Genomic DNA, 23335 nt, shown 5'->3' with positions numbered 1-23335 from the left:
AAGCGCCCGTCAGCCCTGCCGTACCGACAGACTACCAGTGTCATCTTCGCATTGTTTTCCACTGTCTCCGTTTTCCACGAGAAACCCCCAGAAAATTACCCCAAAAATGCAAACAAAGTGCAACAGTGGCCATCCAAGCTCGGCATCTGTGATTTGAAACTGTTCTTCCGTGTGCTGAGTGCGAGGAAAGGAGGCAAAAAGTAAGGATTCTTTTGGGATGAATTCGATTGATTAGAAAAGTCTAACGCGAAAGCAAGAAGTGATTCGCGGGATGCTCAACATGCAAAAGTTTGCCAAGTTTATAGAGTTGATAAACAGCCACAGACGCTCTCAAGCAACTTTTGTTTTAATTTGTAGCCGGCATTGTGATCTTTCCACTCTTTGGTAGGTCTTGATCTAGTCAGAAATCTAAGAGTCCAGCACAAGATCCGGCATTATATTAACTCTTTACTAAGGAAATCCCAAGTGATATCCATTTGTGTAACTTGTAATTTGCTATTTAAAACCGTGTCATTTACTGTAACATCCATTCGTGGACAAGTAAACACAAAGTATTATTTTTAGAATGCGATATTCACCCTTTTGACATCAATACCACCAATTTAATACCAACCAATATGTATATGCATAACTTTTTGTTCTATTTTATATGATAAATTTTCGATCAATTGCAGAAATGCACCGTCTCTTGATAGCGAGAGTGGAGCAGTAAAATGTTGGCTGACCTTCAGAACATAAATAATACTTTTCACGACGAATCCCTTTATTCACCTAAAATATTTTGCGATTCTGTAGTTAAGGCAGTGTGTCACAATGCCTCTGTGTGCCCATAAGAAAACACCAACGAGTGTCTTTCGCGATATTTGCTACCAAAGCCAGCTCGGCGACAGGATTAAGAGGCGCCTGGCGACATCGACAAAGGGTAAAAAGAGTGTTTAGCCTTGAAATCTATTGATAAAGCGGGTAAAGGTATTTTTTTGTTTGTTTTCTTTCCAGATAGTATAAACTTCGTCCAGAGCCTGAGTCTGTATCGCGCTTTGAAGGTTCATCGGGGATGCGTGAATACTGTGACGTGGAATGAGAGGGGAAATCACATTTTGTCTGGATCGGATGACCAGACACTTGTTGTTACAAATCCCTTCACTGGCGATGTGGTGGTGAAGTGCAAGACCGGCCACCGGGCGAACATCTTCAGCGCTAAGTTTATGCCTCACACTGGCGATCGGGAAGTTGTGTCGTGCTCTGGAGACGGGAATGTGATCTACACTGAGCTGATGCAGTCGCCGGAAGTGTGCAATACGGCCAATATCAATGAATTCAATTGCCACAGCAATAGCACGACTTATGAGGTGGTGACCATTGCCCAGGAGCCAAGAAGCTTCATGAGTTGCGGCGAGGATGGAACGGTGCGCCTGTTTGATCTACGGAAAATCTCAAATTGCCACAAGATGTGTTGCAAGGAGAACATTGTTATCATGAGTCCGTCCTCCATCACAGCAATGGCAGTGTCACCTGTGCATCAGAACTACATTGCTGTAGGTAGTTCGGATAGCCACATCCGCATCTATGATCGTCGTTTCTTGTCCTACATAAATTTCACGGCCGGTGGGGAACAGATAACGCTGCCCGTGAAAGCTTTCATGATTCCCTCGCTGGAGAAGCGCCCGTTCAGAGTCACTTCGGTGTCTTACAGCTCTGATGGGTGTCAATTACTGGTCAGCTACTCATCGGATCATCTCTATTTGTTTGACATCTCGCGCCAGGGCGTCGAGGTGGTGCCGCTGAATGACAAGGTGAAGCGCAAGATGCAGCGCCAAGAAAATGCGGATCCACCACCAGTGAGGAGGTTGAGATTGCGCGGAGACTGGAGTGACACAGGCCCGGACGCGAGACCTGAGCGCGAAGCGATGGAGGCTTCAGCAACGTCCTCAGGCCAAGTGCGTCCTATTCTACATGCCACGATGATGAACAGAATGACGGAGGTGATTTCACGTATGCTGGCTGACCCAAGAACGAGGGCCAATCTGAACCTCCTGAGCCACTTAGGACAGCAAGCGAATCCCACTCTTGCCGAGGAGCAGAGACAGCAAGAAGCCGGGCCAAGTTCTGGGACTGGCACTGCTCCTCCGCCATATGGTAATGGCAGCAAGAATGCCCGGGATCACGATGCAGATGCATCAAATTATACCTCTGACGAGGATGAGGAGACTGAGACCAAGTCCGAACTGTCGGCGCTGCAGGAGGACGACATCGAACCGGAGACTAACTACGACTATCTCCTGATGAAGTTCACAGGCCACAGGAATGCCCGGACGATGATCAAGGAGGCCTCTTTCTGGGGCGATGAGTATATCATGTCCGGCTCCGATTGTGGGCATGTATTCACTTGGGAGCGTGCCACGGGAAAGCTGGTGATGTTGATGGAGGCTGACCATCATGTAGTGAACTGCGTGCAGCCACATCCGACTCTGCCCTACTTGGCCACATCCGGCATTGACTATGACGTGAAGATTTGGGCACCGTTTCAAGGGGATGACTTTGAAAATGCACCACGCTTCGATGAGGCAGAGGCACAGAGAGTAAGTGTTATTTCCGGCAGTTTCCACTGAGCTTTTCTCATTTTCTCTGTGCATTTTCAGCTCATGGAAAGAAACGCTGTGATGCTTGAAGAGACTAAAGACACAATTACCGTGCCAGCAGCTGTCATGATTAGGATGCTGGCGTGCATCCACTCGTTCAGGAATAGAAATAGAGGCAATATTGCTAGAATCGATGATGAGGACGAGTAAAGGTAGCTCACAATAGGAAACAATTGAAGAAATGTGGGAATAAATTATGAAAATCAATAGAATTTGGTGTTTAATGGCGCCGTCGGTAAGGCAGGGAAGTCTCCAAAAATTTCAAATGCACAGGATGACACGAAAAATCTTACAACATCGGGTCTAGGGTCTAACAAACATCAAAATATATTATAATTCACGATTTATCGCAGTGGTGTTAGGGTTTTTTTTTAGTATATATCTCTGTAAAGAATGGTCTCAAACATCTCAAAGGTTTCGAGTACTGGGCTGCTTACTGAGAATACGCCGACAGTTATGCAGAACGAAAATCTCCAAATCATGTATCCAAAACCGTTGAATGGTAGTCTTTGCATGAAATCAGTAAGAGCGTCTGATTGTGGAAAATTTTCGTTTTTGAGTTAGAAAAGCTAATATGACAGTGCAATTTTACTGAGAATTGATAAATAAAGTTGAAATCTAATGAAACAATTTGATATCAGCGATGATAATCAAAGAGGTAGTGAAATACATAAGCGTTACTATTTCTTTGATACGTTCTGTTTAATCAAGCTTTTTTATTTCTATGTAGATTGAGATTTATGGATTTCCTGACATTTCCGATGGCATAAAATACAAATTTGCCCGAAAAGTAAACATTCTTCACGGTCTTAATGAAGGAAAACTAAACAGAATCTTTCATGGTAAGTTTTGTAAGGTTATGGGATACTCGCTTGACTCCCTTCCTTAACTCCTTGTTTTTCTCAGCTATCAAATTCATCCTGGATCCTTCCTTTGCATTCTTATATCCTATAAGAAATATCTCGGAAATTCGTGATTTCTCCGAAGATGCTTTTGTGGAGCTTCACGTTGAGCTTTCGTCGGGAAGATCACTGGCGCTCAGGAGGAGTTTGAAGGACTCTTCTCTCTTCTATATCAATAGGGAATCTGCGGAAAAGGAGGAGTTCTTCATGAGCATTGCGAACGACTACAAAACTCCCCAAACTGTGGTCCTTGATGGCGGTAATGTTGTACTGATGAGGAAATTTACTGCTGAGCATTGGCTTTCTTGGGTGAAGAACAGTCTGGATCTCGTTGATAGTCTGGATAGAGCTTTTGGGCAGGTTCTGGATGTCAGTGAGCGGGAGAAGCGTCGAGCTGCTTCGTCTCTTGACCAAATAGCAGACAATCTCAAGCATATGGGGAAGTGCATAGAAATTGAAAAGCAAATGTTGACTCTGAAGGCTATCAAAGCAGAGAGGGAGTTTTCGGGACTCAAGGACTATCTGAAACATCAGAATTTTGAGCATCGTCAGTTGCTGCAGATTGGGAGACTGAATGAGAAGAAGATACAGCTGTTTCGCACTCATAAAATGATAATGATGAAGGATATTGGTTATGAGAATATCAGGAAATCCGTGGCAGAAGTGCGAAAAGTCATGAGTGAGCATTTCTCCTTGGAAGAGAGGAATGATGGTGACGAGATTGAAGAGCTAAAGAGCTGCCTAGAAGATATAAAGTCTTATGTAACGTCTGGCATTCAGGAATTTCTCGTAAATAGAATTATCCCAGACAAGGAGTCCAAGCATTGTAAAAGGAAGTTTCTCGAAATTTGTCTGCAATTCTCACGCATCAAGTCCCATTTGGAAGAAATTGATGGCCTCAACGACTATCAAGAGTTGGAAACATGTCTAACTAAGAGGATTACGGACTTAGAGCAAGATTTGAGCAGGTGCGAAACTAACATGGAACATATTTGGAGGTTTTTGCATAATGATATTCACGAATGCAAGAAAGATTTGAGGGTATTTGAGGAGCACCGAAAGAAAATCAAAGCTAAAGAGGCGACAATCAATAATAAATTGGACATTCACTATGGGTTGCACTTGACATTACTGATGAAAGACATGAAGGAAGACCTGCTATGGGATGAAATGATCTTCTTCGAGACACATATGGACATTGATAGAGAAATTCTGGACGGTGTTGCGTTCATTGACAGTCTTGTTGATCATCTTAAGGATAATGATGAGCTTCCTTTCGCAGCGGAGAATTACATTGGTCCACTGTACAAGTATTTCAAGTACACTTCAGATACCAATGAGGCGTTCCTTTTGAAGTTTTCCCATATCCTCAAGCCTCTGTACACCACAATTCTTGTAAAGACTGCTCATGATGCGAAGGAACTGCTAGATTTGGCCAAAGATAGACTGATGAGTGGACTCATAAGACTCGACATCTTGGCTTTGGAGATGCTGCAAGAGACCAATCCATTTGATATTCAAGACATGATTCCTGGGCATGTGAATTTGTATGATAATCTCGTGGAAAGCCCAGTCAAGGATGTATTGAAGAGAATCCTGATGACGAAGGTCTACAGCGAGACATCTGAAAGATATCCTGGAGTGACTGTGGTCAATCAGGAGGGCGATTTTGTAGATGAAAGAGGCGCAATTGGAGGAGGAAGCTATATCAATGGGGTGTCAAAGTTAGATGAGTACATAAAAAGGTACTTGAATGCTAGATATCTTATTCAGAATATCAGAGAGGAGAAGCAAAGCATTATGGAGAACATTGAAATATCTTCACGCGAATTGGACAGAGATCGATTGGAGCTAGAAGCGATTCTTCCCAGCGTAAAATGCACACGGGAAATTATCCAAGGCTTGTCCGCCCTGCATAACAATTGCAAAGATGTCCTGCACACAAAGAAAGTTCTCCAGAAGACCGTGGATGAATTAGTAGTCATCAAGCATGGCATGGTGCTGGTCAGGGTAAGATTTTTCATCTTTCCATTCCTCCAAACCTCAGTAGTGTGTCAAAAATGTTTTAATAACTCATGACTTTCCTTTCCTTCGTGAAAAAAAAATTGTCTATTTAAATGGACATTTATTTCACTTGATATCTGCTGTTTTTTTTATTGAATTTTCATAATGCTTTTATTCTAGGAGAAGAAACTCGACTCAAAGCAGTCCTACGAAAAGAAGCTCGACGAAATAATGGAAAAGGCACTTTGTCAGGAGGATTCTCTAGATAAAGATCATTTCACATTCATTGGAAAGTTGTACAGTGATATTGATCGTCTTGATGAGCTGATCAAGAAGATAGAGTTCAATTGCTACGATAGTGTCGGCACTACATTTCTGTGCAATCTCATGACGCCAATGGTAGACGATGATTTTCAGGCAGAGTGCAATACTGAAAAGTTGCATGAGTTGGAGGAGAATTTTGAAGCGCTCAATGTTGAAGTTTTGAAAGTGAGGGAAGATATCAGAGAAACTGAAAAACAGAAAAATTTCCAGAAGATGAACGTTTATAAAACAGCTGAATTGCTGAAGAAATGCGAGGTGATACAGCATAAGCAAATGCCAATTGAGAGCAGGGTCAAAGAGACATACGCTAATCGATCGCGCACGCAAATTGATGAGGAACTGTCGAGGGAGTGTCACAAGTTCACAGATTTGACTGGACATTCCCATGTTCACAGAGTTCATGAAAAAGTGAAGGCAGATATAAAGAATTGGAACAGTCGCTATAAGTGTCTCACCAGGAAGCTGATTAACTTGAGTGGCGCGACAAGTAATGAGACTTTGCTGATCTGTGATCATCAATTCTCACTGCAGCAGCTGAAAGAGCTTCTGACCATTCTCAGGAGCATCAAATTCACCCGAAATAGCATTTCATATTACTTCGCGTTTCTTCTTGAGAAGAGCAATGGACACTGGATTGATTGCTCTTCTGAGTCTACAAAGATCTATGCACTTCAGGGCATCACAGGACTCAAGTGGATTGTGCGGGCAGATGAGGATGTGACCGAGTTTGAAGAGGTCTCCTGGAAAGAGCAAGATTTATGCTCTCTGGCAATAAATTTTGCCATGTGCGCTATAAATGATACGTCAACATTTGTAATTGATCTCAATGACATCAGAAAATCATCACAGGTTTGTTTTTTTGGTCATTTTAACTATTGTTCTCCTTTCTAACTAACCATGATTTCTCACTCATTTGTTTTAGTGCACCGAAGAAGATCTCACAAGTCTACTTTACAGCATAATTAATCACCATCAGGCCATAATCATTTCCCAACAGCCAATAATCAATGATATGTTTCGCAATATCTCTGTGGAATAATCTCTTTATTACAAACTTGAAGGTATTACAAATAGTCAAAATAGTTTTGATTATCTACTTAATAACTTTATTTCACTAATAATCTGATATATTTTCTCAATTTCTCTTCTCTTTCTCAATTTATTGCAGACTCTGACTCTTCCATTCTCACTTCTTGCATATCCACAGTCGCAGATGAAATACAAAAAAAAACACAACAGGTTGATGAGAAAAGTGCGATTTTCCCCGTAAGTTACTCATTTATGAATTTGCGTAAGAATATTGATTGTTTTTCCTCTTGCCACTAGTTTTTATTTTCAACATAATACTCTAACATCACTGCAATATCAGTGTGTGTTTTTCCTTAAATGTAATACAAGTAGCGATTTCAATCACACTATACAGTACATACCGTTTGTTGTGCTATTAAATAAATATTTTAGTAAATATATTTTTCCTAATTGATAAGAGTATATGCAAGAATAAATTGGAAAAGACATATAATTATGGCGGTTAGCATAATTCAATTTAGGTATAATATTTTACACTTTTAAATAATTACAATAGGATCACATTTAAGTTTTTCTTCCTCACACTCAAGGGTCAAAAACACCCTCAATTCACACTCAAGGATATCCAGTTGCCGATTCATACCTGTCATAAGTCTTGCACAATCCTGTCTCATATAAAGGGAATTTTTTTTTTAATAATTTCATGACTGTAAAGGAATGTGTAAAGTCCTGAAGATTTACTATGATTTTTTACAGAGTCTGAAAAGGGACACGGAAGAAACCGAGATCTCATGTTGATTCTTATGCTCTTCAAACCATAATTGTGGCAAGAAAGCGTATCAAAAGGACTTGAGCATTGATTAATGCTAAACTTATGAAGCTAATGTCGCTAATGTCTAAAGGCAACTTGGATAGCATTTTCTTCATATCGGATGACTATCAAAAATCATGATGTAGAGACAAATGAACCCTAGTCTTTGTACTTGTTATCTTGCGGCGTGATAAAGTACACGTGCGATTGGTCGCCCAATTTATACTGGATCACAGGATTGCCGTAGTGTCGATTGTTGTAGTACTGATGTTGCTTGTTGTGTTGCTGCTGCTGCTGCTGCAGCTTGGGCGGAATGAACTCACTGTCGGGATTTGCAGCCGGCAGGGGGTACTTGTAATTGACCAGGGTGTCTTTATGCAACGATATAGGTGCCTGTGGTTCCTGAACTTGCCTATTCGGGTAGTAATTGTAGCGGTTTGGCGTGTTGATAATCTGTTGATATTGCGGAAGAGGTGGTGGGTTATGCTGCACCAAAAACTCACTGTCTTTATTCGGTTGTGGCTCGTAATACTTCACGTATGTGTCATTCAAATATCCTAAGTCATATTGCTGTGTTGACTCTCTTTGCTGTTGTTGCGGTTGATACTGCCGCAATTTCTGTCTCAAGAGAGCAATTTGCCTCATGTATGGATCGAGTGAGGGGTTGGCATAGTATGGGAATGGTCTGGCCTCAGGACGTTCATAGTGATAGCCATCGAAAGGCAAAGGAATTGGCCTAATATTTCTGGAGTAATAGTTGAGAGCCCGATGAGAATTTGGACGACGTGTTTGGTAATCCAGTTCCCTAAACACCTGCTTCTCTATTGATATCCAACGTGGTGTTGTGGTAGTAATAGCTGGTGTGGGTGTTGTAAATTCGATGCTTTCAGGACTCATGGGTTCAGTTGCATACTCTGGAGCTAAGGAGAGCTTCTGGCCGAAGATGTTGAAGTACTTCTTTGTGATGTCATCCAGCAGAGCGGTATCCTTTTTCGTATAATATGTTGGAAGAGGACTCTCAGTGCTGGCTTGAATGATGGGTAGTAATCTCTGAGGTGGTCGGTTAGATTGCTTCTTCCGGAAGTATGCTGGTGTAACTGGTGTTGTTGAGTAGTAAGAAGATGGGACACTTTGACCGAATGGCCGAAAACCATTAATATCTCCACCAAGCGGAGGACTGTATTGTACCATCGGCTTGAAAGGTGTTGTATCGATCTGAATGGGATTACTGAAGCTGATTGGGGGCTTAAGAGTGCTTCCCTCAACTGCATCAAAGGAGTATTCATACACCGCTTTAGCTTTCGGAGTACGAGGGAGTTGAGTACCTTCAGCCGGTGTAACTTGATTCTTGTAGTACTTAAGGGTCTGACGAATGGTTTCTATCTCTTGATTGAAAGATCCTGGAGGCTGGGGCGATAATTTACTAGACTTGATAGGCAAGGGATTGGCATAGTCCAGTCCCAGTGGCCCAAAGTTTGTATACCCATTCGGCTGGATCTCAGGTTGTGGCGTGATGTAAAGATACTTATCGTAGTCGAAACCGTTGACTTCTGGCAAGTAGATTGCAGGCGGTTCAGTTGTTGTCTGCTCTTTGTAGACGGGAATAGCTTTGATCTGGCTAGGTTTCTCTCTGCTGAGATTTCGGACAGGAGGTGCAGGCGTTGTCGTAGATTCCGTGGCTGGTGGAAGATACGTGTGAGGGGATTTTCTGGCATCGAAGTATTCAAAGTAAATGGGATTGCTTCCTCTAAACAGATCATCAGATGGATTCTTGATCTTTGGAATAAATTGAATAACATTGGGTGTAGAGTTGGGGACTTTTTTGAGTGTTGTTATGGACTTTACAGTTGTGCGCGTTGTTGGCGGAGGCGTTGTGCTGGTTGATGTGGGATGGAAGCTGACAACAACGTTCTCTCGATCCTTGTAACGAGGTATGTGAACTTTGTGCACCTCGGGTATTCTTGTGGTTGTAGTGAGCTTCGTCTTCCCGGGCTGTTTTGAGAGCTTGGTCGTTCGAGATGGATAGACAGGACTTTGACTTGTTGTCTCCAAGCGACTGAAGAAATTAGGCGGAGGTGGCAAAACGATTCCGGGTACCAGTGGTCCCGGAGGAACAGGATTGCTGTAGTTGCTCTTGTAGACGAAGCTGTAGGGTGGAGGATAGTACAGACTTGGGTCATCCTCATCAAACTCCGTCATGTTAATATTCTCTAGAGAGCCGTTGGTGAAGAACGGCGGCGCAGGAAATCCAGGGGCAAAGAAGGGCGGTGGATTGAGGAAAGGATTGGCAAATGTGGAGTTGCTGTTGAAGAACCACGGTGGAATGGGCGGCGGGTAGGGGAAGTTGTTCTGTGTAGAATTTCCTGGCGGTCGCGACCCGGCAAAAAAGTCCGCCGGATAGCCACCGATGGGCGGCGGCGTTGGCGTGGCGCCGGGCTGTAGGAAAAGCGACTCATTCGCAAATGGATTGAAGACCGGCACTTGACTATTTCCGATAAATTCAATCGGCCCGTTTTCTTCGAGCTGCACAGGAAATGGAGGTGGAATTTCTGGATTGGGTGGTATCTTGACTTGTCTCAAAGGCGCTTCGTATGAATCTATTGGTTTCCATTCATCCTTGCCCTTCTTATTGAGACTTCCACCTTTTAGGACTAGCAAGTGATCCTCAGCCAGCCAGATATCGTCCTCAGATAATCCCCCATAGGTCTTATTGTTATCACTTGGAGTTTCTGGGTTGGGCAAGTAGCTTATCACGCCCGGTCTCTTCGGTTTCTTTTGGAAAATCTCCTTTTGGATCAGACCATATTTCCCTTCAGCCACTTGGTCGGAAAGAGTCTTGGCCTTCTCTTCCTTTTTCTTCCCATCTGTTGCATTCTTAGACGCTTCTTTACCCGCCCCTGCGCTGGCTCTTAGCAGGCCACTGTCCCAGTTATCGATGCCATTGATGCCAATGGAGTCCACTTCAAGGAGAGCAGCATCATCTAGGGGATCATTGTAGGGCCTCCTGGTTCTCGGTGGTCTCCTGGTTGTGGCCAATTTGGTTTGGTTTCGCGGTTGATTGCGTGACGGACTGGTTTTTCGCCTAAAATAGATCTTGGAGAATTTGTCCGACCACGTGAGTGTGTCATTGCGCACTCTATCGCGTGTCCCTTGATGTTGCAAGTGACCTCCGACTAGCCTCTGAATTGTTCTTGTCCGATTCGTGACTGTTGATTTACTGCAATTGTTGAAAAAGAAGAAAATTTACAATGGATGAATTTGAGGGTTGGACGAAGTATTTAAAATAAAATGTCCAGTTTTTATTGCAGCAAGTTGATTTAGTCTTATTGAGTAGTGCGCTGAACGGAAAATTAATTACACAGGCCATTGATTGAGATTAAGGTTGCGCCAACTCTCTTGGCTTCGATAAAAAGATATTTAATTCGGAGGAAGGAATTACACTTGTACTGTGTAAATTAACATTATTACCGCGGTATTCTTTTTTCCTTCAGGTTGGCACAAAAAGAATCTATGCATTTATTCAACTCACGTTTTATTGGTTTTATTGGCGGCTGTTGAGATAAAATGAATCTCTGTTGTCGGCGCTTCCGATGTTGAGGATTCAGTGTTGATGATTTGTGATGGACTCGAGGCGAAGTCCGGCCATTCTGCCATGGAAATGGGCAGCGGAGTGACAGTGTGTACATAGACAGGTGACAGTGGTTCTGATTTGTTGTGATGCTGTGCTGAGATTGATTGAACTTCTATGACGAAGACAGCAATCAGGAGCGAAATGCACGAATTCATCTGCAAGTGATGGGAATATTCAATTAACCTTGATATTGCGCCTCTAAAAGTGAAAGTCTTGTGGGACAATCAAGATTCTTTTTTTCGTTTCGGGCTGGCAAATTAAGTGAAATCATATGAAAATGGATCAATTAACTACTCATTAGGCGGTGGAAACTGAAACTCTGGCTCAGTATCAAAATAATTTCTAGTTCATACCCAGGGAGAGAGAGAGAATGAATGAAAACGTGGTAAAAAGTTTAATCATGTTTCGGTGTCAGTCTCTGCGATTATCTGGTGAAAATTTTCTTGCGGCTTCTATGAAGAAATTCTCAGATTGTTATATAAGTCATATAATCTTGATATAATGCAGACAGCGCGAAAAGTCATGGATGGAAAATTCTCCTGAAAATTACCAACTTGTGCACACTAGTATAATATGATAATTGAGATCACAAAGTTTTGTAATTAAATGATTAGCAACTTGTGCTTGCAATTATGGAGAGATAAAATCCTTAGGGTAAATATTTATGATTAGTAATTGGCGTTGGCTAGACTTCCTTGTTAGACACCATTAAGAATCTTATATGCACATAATTCACTCAAAAAGAGTGGGAATATTTTGGTCAAGAAATGGACTTATTGGGAAGATGAAAGACGTGGAAGGGGTTAAAAAATCATACTCAGGTAAGTTATTATTAAATGCTGCAGAGAAACACCATATTGGCCATAAAGCTCGAATAGGAAGACTGAAGTTGCAGAAGAGGTTAATGTTGAAGTTACTCATGATAATAAGTTTGTCATGGGAAATGCAGAATTGAGAAAGACTTCCACAACATCAAAACATGTGATGAATTAAACATGAAGTCAGTGTATTCAACTAGATTACAATATCTGTGAATTTATGTTTTTGGAGTTCAAAATAGCTAAAATAATTAAAGAAGTTCCACATTTTTATGTGATAACACGAAATTTTTTAAAGAATACTATGAACAAGCTCAGGTGTTTTATTTCCCAACGAAGAACATCTTAGTTTTATCAAATTTCTCTTTTTTTGGTGGATGAATCTATTATTTATTGTCTTTTCACCAGAAAAAAGACAGCCTCTGCATTCAGTAGCTTCTGCTTCATAGCGTAAATGATGTTTTTTCCTTCCAAAAAGGCATTGCTTTGACAATACAATGACCCTGCTTTGTGTAGTGGAAAAAAAATGGCAGAATACAACTTTCACGTGGCCATTAAAAATTACACACTACGCACTCTCTGTCGCTAGATTTCCCAAAATGCAAATGGGTGGGCTAAAAAGATTTAGCTAAAAAAATTAAACTGTGAATACACCATGCAAAAAGTGTAATACAATACGCGGCAAATAGATGTTTTTGGTGTCCAACAGTGTGAAGAGATAATTCTGTGAGAGAGCGTGTCCGTGGCGGGGAGACCGGAAAAATTATATGGAATTAATAAGCAATATTAAATAAAATTGAGAAGTTCAATGTATTATTTGATGGGGCATCGATGCGTTTCGCAACACGGCATGGTGTATTGAGTCATATGAATATTGCGCGTTGTGGGAGAATGAAAATATACATAGTAGCCAATGTGTCAATGTCCACGGCGAATCACGGGAAATGTATTCCAATTTTAATCAAAACACTTGATTAACGAAAGCTCAAGCTAACGTAACGAGCAACCTTGATCCATTACGTGGTGCAGTACTATGACCCCCTGAAGAGATTCAATCTTCTGGCGTTGCCCAGTGACTCACGGTCTGGAGATAGAGCTTTGATCAAATAAGAATGTACGTAGATTGGAAAGTAAGTCAAATATTTATGGGTGGACTTAATGGGCTTCACACCTTTTGAAAAGCGTAAGAGAATGCCAAGTCAATAGACGGTCAAATGCTTTGAGAGACCCAAATGAAATTTCTAAATAGAATTGAATATTTTGCATACTATTCGTAACACTTTGTCAGCCGCCTTTAGGAGTGTTGTATATAAAGTGGGAGATTTGAAAGCGAAAGTATAATCGGGAGTGTGCGGCTGTAAAGTCTAAACCAGTTGCCACCCGCCGGATAATAGTCTTTTTATTTTACAGAAGTTACTCAATAGCATGTGCTGACAATAATTATAAAATAAACAATTTTTTGGTGGCAGAAGAAACTCGTGCCAAGTGTACGCGGAACTCTATATAAAATATACAGGTTTACTAGCATCTAAATCGAATTATTCAACTCTTTTTACATATTTTCCAATTGTCAATGTATTGACAAATGGTGTAGTTTGCATAGTCATTTTTCTTTCACCTCTCATTATACACACAAGCTTTCATAATTACGCGATATTGTTGTATTATTACACATGATCGCGGTGAATGAACCAATGATGTGTATTAAATGATACAAAATTGAATTGAGTATTGTGCTATGTCTGCAACTTATCAAATAAATCATCTTGAGTTATGGCTCCAATTGAAATAGCGCTCGTTTAAAGATCAAATTGAAATTGATTGTCATTCCGCTGCAAACCATCTAGACACACTCTCCAAAATTCCATCCATAATTTTCTCTAGGAGTGAAAAGCCATGCAGAAAAAAAACCTGCTACACTTTTTTATTTGAGCGGTTGACACAAAAATCGTGCTCACTTTTCCTTCATATCTGCGCGATATTGGGCATTGCATTCTTGATGGAATTACTTTGTTCCACATTTCTACATATTATCTGCACACATATCTCCCATATATGCAATTCCATACAATGCTCTCCACTGTATGGTTGCAAATGGAGAGAGATAGGGAGAGAGAGAGAGAGACAGAGTGAGAGAGACCATATAGTAATGCTTTATATTTTAACACGATGGATTTGGTGTATCTGTAAATGTAGGTAAATGTACTGAAATTTCTCGGCGTGGTTGCAGAAAAAGAAGGATGGGGAAACGAAAAGAAAAACAAGACAAGACCAACGCCCCACTCAGCTATGAGCACGACGCCCGACCAAATCGTGCCTGGTAAAAGGTGATTCTAAAGTTGAATTGAGAGCAAATTTTAGCAGTTTGCTTTTAAATACTCCGCAATGCGAATTGAATTTCTATTGAGAGAGAATTCCTTAATTCAGCCAGATAATTTTATAATAGGCTCTCCTACTCCAGATTGCAACTTGAGTGGCTTGCCATTTTGCCAGACAGACTCACTGATTTTTTCGCTAAACGGAAGTTTATATAACCCAGCGCAATGGACAATAAAGATTTACATGTTTAATATACTCTTTGTATATAAAACATGCGAGTAGCGCAGCTCGGGCCGCTATGGTAGTCCAACAAATATCATTTAAGACATTTTGTGCGAGATAGGAAAAGATTGGCATGCTAGAGGGTGTGGTGAATTCTTTTTATGGTAATTCTGTACATAGCAGACTATTTTTACTATAAATCAGATTGTGCAAGACTCAAATGGAGTTTGTAAGTTTATTTGGAAATTCGTTGAACTTAATAAAATCCCCAAAATAGTCTTTTGCATGATGGAATTACAATCCTTTCTGGATCTACTCACGAAAGAGTAAACATTGAAACTTAGCAACACTTTCAAAACACTCATTTCAATTGTACAGTGGTGGTAATGAAAATATGCGCGTAAATAATAATTATTATTCTTATAAGATATTTCTTTTTCTTCTCAAACATAATGAATAAACGTCAGAAGTTTATATGTGGGTCTGGAAGTAGAGTGTAAATATTGGCTTTTATCTTTTCTAACGAGACATTAGCGGATACGAACACAAAACAAATTTGAAGAAATTCCTGGATAATGTGACAATGAAATTTAGTACAAGAGGTAAGTGAGCGATAAATTGGATTTTTTTTAAATAATTGTTAAAAATCTGTAAATGCAACCAAAAGAATGTATACTTGTTAAATATTTATTACATTCTTTAATATAAACAATCCCATCTTTTTGACCAGTTTAACGGACAAATAAAGTCAGTAGAAAATTTGGAAGTTAATCAATTTAATTAAATATATACATTGCTATGCTGGTATTGAGTTTGAGACGGCTCAAAAATTAATTTTGTTGGATTAAATGCCTAATTGTAGCTATTTTCATGCTCACGACTGTATCGAAATCGTCAATGTTCAATGATTAATGTGAAGGTCACAGTTAAACTCTTTCTTATGAATATACGAGACAAGTTTTTATTTAATTTTAATTATCCTGCATCGATTCATATGCTTCCCGAAAGCATCGCATGATTTTTCGCAGTTGCAAGACATTCAGCAAGTGTGGTGGAAGTGCAGACAATGCGAAAGACTTCAATTGCATGAGAAACGAACCCGATTGAATACAGTTGGAAATGGAATGCAAAAAATTTGGATTACTCTACTATTATTAAATAATCTATAGAATCTACGCCATCCGACAGTCTGACGAATGGATCATTGTCAATGTGTGTGAGACATATGTATTGGGAATTCTGACATCACCTCCGGCGAGGATATGCCGAAATGGCAGGCGCACACTCCCCATCCATCCTACGCACACAATAAAATAAATAATAGTTTATAATTTTTATCCGCCATTGCGCAAAGGTTCGAAGAAAGAAATTAGAATGTTAACCGATTGGGACCAATTATGGTGTCAATCATGGGGCACTTGAAGTAACGATATAAATTAGCACAATATGTGTGGCTGCCTGCATACTAGGTATAATTTGACCACTAAAAAGAATGCGGGTGATCGCAATCTTTTGGCACTTTCAACACTCTTGTAGAGTAATTGTGGCACACGATCCATGCGCCGTGGCCAATCCTATGTGAAATATCCGCGCATGTATCCCACTGTACAATAAAGTTATTTCTGAAGTGAATGACATTGGCGTCCATAAAAAGAAAACAAGTGAAAATGCTCAGGTTAACAATTCACTCATGAGGAGACTGAATTTTAGCAACACCCTCCTTTCATACCTGACTCAACTAAAGCAATCAATAAAATTCTCGCTAACAATTGACAAACATAAATTGCCATTACCTTCAAATGCAAGATGTTTTGACGTCACGATAAATAAATTATCTGCAAAGAGAAGAGAGAAGGATTTGAAAAATTGTAGAAGAAACGATAGCAATTACAGTCTACATTGGGTGACCTTCGCGACCACTCAGAAGTCCAAAGCAGTACTTAACAATCTTTTTTTTTAAGAATTCACCACGGATTTTGTGCACTATTCGCACTAATTCGCATTTTGAACTAATTCTTCCGTGGAAACGTGTGGAAAAAAATATGTGAGACTACACAAGTCTTTATTGTTTCAATTTTTCACAAGAACTATTTTACCAACAATGGCCATTGTAATGATCTCATTTCCACAATTTTACAATTGTTCAAGGTCTGTGAAATATTTACATATGTTCCAGAGCCACTCGTCTACCATCTCATCATCGCGCCCTAATGAAATGCGACCATTTATCCACACATAAAAAGTGCACACTCACTGACTAGCCAAATTTCTGCACTCCAGACATTCAGATTAACTGTGGGAGTCTCTTAGCCATTTGCATGCCATCGCGGCTCCCTCGCCACGCGGTGAAAGCACTGCGGTGTGACATGTTTGCAATTGCGAATTAAAACTTGAATTGAAATGAAGATGGTAAACCTATTTTTTTTATACGTGTGTCTAAATGACTAATTGAATTTGTAAATCAATTAAAATTCCCCCTTATTTAGTAAGTTATACAAAGTGAAAATTGCTACTCATTACTGCACATTTTGGCAACGTTGCTGGCTATTACTTTATGTTGTGTGTAATTTTTAATTACGCAGTGATAGATAACCTTCATGGTCATTTGGTTAAAAAGTTCAGATGATGTAGCTTTCTTTTACCTATTACTCAATATTAAAGTATTTTTTCTGTGATTGCCGTGTGATTTTAATTTTAAATTAGGCGGTTTGTTTGTTAAAAGTTTGTACAGTTCACATATTTCAATTACTCAGCAATTACGCTTGTATTTAATCTATCTTTTAATTACTGAAAAGCTTATTTTTTCAATTACAAAATACGCTTGAGCCAATAATTAAGCAAATATCTTCATCGAATGCTTCTTTACGTTAAAATGCTTTATTTTAGTTTGTATAAAAACTCTGAAATTTTAAGATTTATTTTATTTCATGTCTTTACGTAAGATTTTCAAAGCAATTTAAGATGTTCTGAATGCGAATAAATTGTATTTGAACTTGAAATTACTTCTCAAAAGACAATAAATTTTTCATTTTATGTAAGATAATTTTAATATACTTAAAACAAATATTTATTCAAAACTGCTTCACTCTCTCTTATTTTAATGGCACTGCAATTTCTTGTCTTTATTTCGCGATTTCTGCAAAGTTGAATTAAAACATTAAGAAAAGTGCCCAACTTCGAGCAGCGAACCGAGCAAGAAATGACCGCAAGTGTACCTTTTTCTTACATAAGTACTTTATAATTTGCAGCGGATGACAGAAAAGTATGTTCATACGAATTTCTCTTGATATTAATTTCTACTTGTCTCACTGTTATTGTTGAAAAGAAGCCAAGAAAGACAATTTAGTGTAACGTAATTCTTTTTCACGGCCGAGAGCATTTGCACCACATTTGGCGCGGAAAAGTTAATTTTCCTGTAAGCTAAGCATTCTGGTGAAGATGGTTCAGAAGATATTCATATTCTGATAAGTGACTCTTTATTACTGTGGAATTTTGCATAAATTAAGATTCGCGTCGAGATTACATGAATGCCAATTTATTGAAATTGCAGAGATCTTAACGTGACCAAAAGGGAATAATTTGTATGATTTTAATTTCATTATTTATTTATTCTTTTGTGTCTACAATCGAGTCGCAGCGGAAAATTAATTAATTTGGTCTGTGGATTTAATAGTGGAAGTCAGATTAAGAAAATACCGTCTGAGCGGCATTTTTGCTCCAATGGTATAGAAATTGAAAAGGAATTTGGCGGATTTCCTCATCATAGTGCGAACTTATCAGACCAAAACGTATGAGCATGCTGAAATTTACTTTCTACTCTTAAAGTTTACTTACTAACATTTCATATGGGCTGTTTTGTTTTCTTGATTTATGTGCGCAGTGCACATAACTGTGGCGCGTTCTAAGAAGCGCGGCATGATTTATTAAATTTATGTTAATTCACGAACATGAGTAATCGGAAAGAGGAGTGTATAAACATCCCCTTGGCTGATGTTTTGAGGGAAATTCTATTGTTTTCAGCATTGAGTGGTGTTAATGATGTTAATTTAAAAACGGCGTCGCGCATTTCTCTTTCGCGTGATTTCATTTTCGTACGCGTTATTTATCATAAATGTGGGACAAAAGTGCGTTAAAGACGAGTTTTATGCCGCCGGACACTTTTTATATCACCCATCAACACTGTGGCCGGTGGATTTATATTAATGAAATGGAGCTGAGACACCGCCGAGAGATACACGGGTGGTCAGCAGACATTGACAGTGATGTAATCATCTGGTTGACCGCATTTACATCAGTAAACATACAAAATATATACGTGATATAGGTAATATTGTTTAAATTGTTACTTTGGGGTTTCCTGTTTGCTCATGCAGCCGCATAGAAGAGATCTAATAATAGGAAATAATAATTCTTATGGTGATCTGTCATTAGGTTTACAATGAAAAATCGTGCCCAACGTGGTACATTCACTTTTTGTCATTCGCTTCGTCACTTTATGTGGTTTTTTTTTTGCTTTTGATGCGATATTTCAAAAATTTCTATTAGCACCCAACATTGTTGCCTCGCTCAGCATATGGCACTACAGTTAATCTGCATTTAAATAAAATCCTCCAATCGTGATTTTTCATTGTCCATAGTTTTCAAATTATTTTTGCAATGTGCGCAGCAACATACACTGTGTGCACAATGCAAAAAATCTGCGCAAGGGATAGTCAAAAGTACTTGAAAACCGAATATTTTGAAAGTAAAAAAATTACGATAACAATAAGTATAAAGTCTTTATATATTTTAGCTCTTCACTTGAATTCCAGTGATGCTATTAAAGTTGGAGTGACTGTATGAGCGATGCAGTCAAGGATCTTAACTACTGGCGTGTGAAAGGCCCTTTATAGCTATGAGAAGAAAACAGACGTCATTCCAATAAAAATTACAAGTAACTTTCTATTTTATTCTTCGAATTATTTGCGGTATTTGTGGTCACAGCGTTATAATATTCTATGATTTTTACTCTTCAATGAATTTACGGGTTTTTGACTCAGTTGTTTATGACAATGCTTCTGATTTAAACACTCATCCGTTCTGCAGGGCAATTAGAAAAAAATGTAAGCATGATAACTGGTTCGTTGCATTTCTGGTCACATTTCTGACGCGTGAACTAGAGGGACGGAAAATAATTAACTATTGCCACAACACATACTTTCCTTGCAAGAGTTGAAAAATCTAAAAGTAGCAGCTATTAAATACTAATTTTGTAGCAATTTCCTTACATGAACTTCTTTATTTAATACACTTTTCTCATATACAACTCGCGTCTAACTCCCTAGATTGACTCTCCGCAGAAGTTGAGGAATATGAGATCAATCAAATTGCCAAACGTATCATTTGAACTGATTTCTCTCATATTCTCACATTCATTCATACAGCGGAGTCTTTGTATGTTTGTCATGTAATTAAAATGAGTTCGGTTCGAAATGGAAGAATTGTACCAACGAGTATACAAGTTGTTGAATTTCATATCTACTCTACGTCTCTTGTATCCATACTTTTTCACCTCCCAATGTTGAGGCGCAGAGATATTTTTTTTGAGCTTAAAAAATCATTATGGTTTGCTGTGCAGTCGGTGTAAAAAAAGAAAAATAAATCACTGCATGTGTGCATAATTTCCTGCCCATGATGGAGACATGAGATATGATAATACTGCCGATTTTTAGTATTTCTTACCATGCGAAATTTAATACCACATGGCTGGCGGATTGTGATTTTTGCAAGCTCTGAATGGTGGATGGAAAATCGTAACACCACTATCAATTATGTATTAATGTGCATGTGCATAAAATCTGTAGCAGGCAATATGAAGTAAATCAGCCCATAATACATGTGAAGATATTGTGGATACGAGTTTCCTTTATTGCGCAAGCGAAAGTCTATGAGGTCGTTTTGCTGCCAACACTTGGAGATATTGGCATAAGAATCAAGAGATTATTGGTGAACTTATTGGCTTGTGTGCGCGGGGAAAATACAATCATTTCCTTTTCGTTGGGTTTCCCATATTGCCATTATTATTACACTGAAATGACCGGAGATAATCATAATTTCTAAATTCAATGAACCCATGCAATTATTGGGCTCTTGTGTCTGCCCCGAAAAGTCACCGCGAGTGGCATTCGACTAATAATGCTAAGTATGCTGTGGTATTTCTCCTAATTTCGCTAAAATTATCGCACAAGTTCACAACACTGACCACACTAATTAAGCATTATTAAATTGGCGTCTCTGTCGAAAACATAAAAGTAAAAAAATGTAACAGTGCGCATTTTTTTAATATTGCTCTAGAATCTGGGCTATGCTGAACAATTGAAATTTTCTCCACATATTCAGAAAACGGTGAAATTCCTGCCTCTGTAGTTGATATGTTAAAAGTGAAATCTCCACTTTTTAAATTCATTTGTGTTTTCAACTCTCTTTTGTTTTTTTTTATTATACCGAAAGCGCAATTCAAAAGTTTTGCCAAGTGCAGAGTGAGTTGAAAAAAGCCACTCAGTATTTAGACACACCGAAACCGCCAATTAAATGGTAATGAATCATCATGTGGAGGATGATTTAGTGGGAAGAGTATTAATAGAACTTACACACGGATATTCTATCTTTGGGTATTTTGTGACTTGTTAATTCTTAGAATATGTCTTTTCTCATTTAATGGCGGTAAGTAAGCCATAGCGAGGCATTTGCGTATAAAGATGGGAAATTTGTAATCTCTCATCGCGATAAATTCACTGTCACAGATACGGTGTAGGAAAATGTTTAGACAATGGCTTTCCGAGTGAGACGCACATTAGCGCAATTTCATTGCAAGCTAAAGATGACCTGGAAGTGTCTTTGAAGTATACAGCGATGACAAAGTGCTGAAGAGTGTTAAAATATCAAAGTGCTCATAATCTTATAGTGGTACAACGAAAATATTTATCCACAATACAGCAAATGACGTTTATCGAATGCCATTCTAAAAGAGTTTCAACCCAATCTTCTTCGGCTGATTAAAAAAAATTAGTTGATATAAGTGGTCATAATTGTTACACTGCTATGAAACGTTCAAAATTTTGTCATTTTGTAAATACTTTTGGCACATGTTCAAAAAAAAACGTCTAGCATTAAAACTAAAAACTTGGCGGAGATTTAAAATTGCGTAAAACAGAATTATTTGAGCACTTTTTTTTGCATATTCTGAACAATCCATTCAATCGCTGTGCAAAAAAATAAATGTGCCACGGATATATCTTTTTCATTAACTTCAATATTCTCGATAAAATTGAGAATCACTTTATTAATCGATGCTTTTTAATATTATCCATGTGGGTTTTTTTCAGCTGAAACCCCTGAAATCTGACGCTGATTTATTTTTTCTGGTGAATTTCGAACGTATCGTAACACGCGTCAAATGTCACGGTTTTATATATTTTCTGATTTCATCAAGAGTGGTTAACTATTAAGCGACGAGATGGGTAAATTTGTCTTTTCGCAAGGTGATACAGATTAGGTGATTCCACAAGACAAAATAAGAGGTTACCTCAGTAGATCATCAAGCATATACGCAACGTCTTATACCAGTCTTCTGAGTATTTCTTTCCTCCATTCATTTAAGCACATCTAGTTTTTCACTGTGTTCACATAAAAAAACTGAATTATATTGTTTTGTTATCCATGAAAGCTACAAGATCTATTTTTATTGAGACAACACAGCACATAAAATGCAATTTTACGAAACTCAAGGGTTCAATTGTTAACAATACACGAAAAGACTTTTGACTTTGTTTCTTTTTTTTCTAAATTAATAAATAAAAGAGTCCACGAAAATTAGAGAAGCACAAATATATATATATATATATGATAAATCTAAGTACACTTGTGTTAAATTCGCACTTGGTGCCACTCAACTTTTTCGATCTCCTCAAACGAAGCCGCAGAAGTTTTTCGCGTGTTTCTGCTATGACCGTTGAATGTCAACTGAGCCAAGTAGCTGTTTTCAAAATGGTAAAACAGCCAGGTTGCCCCACACGGCGCTAATTTACATCACAATGAGAAAATATAGTGAGAAGGTGCGCGCGCCACTCGCTCCTACCTCTCTTTATAAGTGTTATTAAATACAAGAGAGCGCGAGAGAAGTGAGTGTGCTCATACTGGAGTGAAGAAAGAAAACTGGAAATTATTGAGAGGCCGAAAGAGAGCAGAAAATTTGCATTGTAGGAGAATTCCGCGATATATATCGTGATGGGGTCGCCTGGTGGTGATCAGAATTCCTGCGCAGCCCCACAATCAATATATCCACTATATTGTTTGACTGTATGGCATTTGGTGTGGCGTGTATTTATGCAATCAGCAGGCACATAAGCACTCCTTGTAGCCAATAATAAGCTCGAAATTGTACGTACTCCCAATTGCCTTGAAATATCTGCACAGATCAGCGCGAGGTTGGAGACTGATTTCAACCCAGAAGACAAGTGAGGGCGCAGATAATAAAAAGTGCAAGATGAGAAGCGGTACGACTTCACGCGGTTTTGATTCAATTGTGCGGGCAAAAAGTGTACAAGTATTCAAAAAACCATATATGTAGCGAGTGGCATAATGCTTGGCGTGTGTGC

At 39.0% G+C, this 23335-nt stretch overlaps 3 protein-coding genes across 3 annotated transcripts; 2 read left to right on the top strand and 1 right to left on the bottom strand.

The window, feature by feature from the left end:
* The first annotated feature begins 28 nt into the window (after nucleotides 1-28).
* LOC132256911 (DDB1- and CUL4-associated factor 6-like) lies at nucleotides 29-2851 on the top strand. The gene is made up of 4 exons (XM_059753506.1): nucleotides 29-200; nucleotides 675-922; nucleotides 997-2579; nucleotides 2640-2851. The coding sequence occupies exons 2-4, from the start codon at nucleotides 814-816 to the stop codon at nucleotides 2787-2789; spliced, it is 1842 nt and encodes a 613-aa protein (XP_059609489.1). The 5' UTR covers nucleotides 29-200; nucleotides 675-813; the 3' UTR covers nucleotides 2790-2851.
* Nucleotides 2852-3032: 181 nt separating this feature from the next.
* LOC132256939 (chromosome partition protein Smc-like) lies at nucleotides 3033-6908 on the top strand. Its single transcript, XM_059753548.1, has 4 exons — nucleotides 3033-3121; nucleotides 3595-5551; nucleotides 5726-6718; nucleotides 6792-6908. The coding sequence occupies exons 1-4, from the start codon at nucleotides 3033-3035 to the stop codon at nucleotides 6906-6908; spliced, it is 3156 nt and encodes a 1051-aa protein (XP_059609531.1).
* Nucleotides 6909-7612: 704 nt separating this feature from the next.
* Nucleotides 7613-22308, bottom strand: LOC132256938 (uncharacterized). Its single transcript, XM_059753546.1, has 4 exons — nucleotides 22264-22308; nucleotides 16493-16534; nucleotides 11239-11495; nucleotides 7613-10926 (listed from the first exon to the last, which is right to left on the bottom strand). Exons 3-4 carry the CDS (start codon nucleotides 11493-11495, stop codon nucleotides 7869-7871), a joined length of 3315 nt encoding a protein of 1104 aa, XP_059609529.1. The 5' UTR covers nucleotides 16493-16534; nucleotides 22264-22308; the 3' UTR covers nucleotides 7613-7868.
* Between the last annotated feature and the right edge of the window lie 1027 nt (nucleotides 22309-23335).

Source organism: Phlebotomus argentipes, unplaced genomic scaffold, assembly GCF_947086385.1.
Source record: "Phlebotomus argentipes unplaced genomic scaffold, Phlebotomus argentipes genome assembly contig_33, whole genome shotgun sequence".
Lineage (NCBI taxonomy): Eukaryota > Metazoa > Arthropoda > Insecta > Diptera > Psychodidae > Phlebotomus > Phlebotomus argentipes.
Note: the sequence above shows the minus strand (reverse complement) of the source record. Positions and strands in the feature narration are given on the sequence as shown.

Bases quoted from the DNA above. Each gene is read 5' to 3' on its own strand.
- LOC132256911 (XM_059753506.1), top strand. From the start codon at position 814: ATGCCTCTGTGTGCCCATAAGAAAACACCAACGAGTGTCTTTCGCGAT. The intron at 923-996 runs GTAAAAAGAGTG...TTTTCTTTCCAG, and splicing joins CCTGGCGACATCGACAAAGG to ATAGTATAAACTTCGTCCAG. The intron at 2,580-2,639 runs GTAAGTGTTATT...GTGCATTTTCAG, and splicing joins ATGAGGCAGAGGCACAGAGA to CTCATGGAAAGAAACGCTGT.
- LOC132256939 (XM_059753548.1), top strand. From the start codon at position 3,033: ATGGTCTCAAACATCTCAAAGGTTTCGAGTACTGGGCTGCTTACTGAG. The intron at 3,122-3,594 runs GTATCCAAAACC...ATATCCTATAAG, and splicing joins AACGAAAATCTCCAAATCAT to AAATATCTCGGAAATTCGTG. The intron at 5,552-5,725 runs GTAAGATTTTTC...CTTTTATTCTAG, and splicing joins ATGGCATGGTGCTGGTCAGG to GAGAAGAAACTCGACTCAAA.
- LOC132256938 (XM_059753546.1), bottom strand. From the start codon at position 11,495: ATGAATTCGTGCATTTCGCTCCTGATTGCTGTCTTCGTCATAGAAGTT. The intron at 10,927-11,238 runs GTGAGTTGAATA...CAACAATTGCAG, and splicing joins GCCAATAAAACCAATAAAAC to TAAATCAACAGTCACGAATC.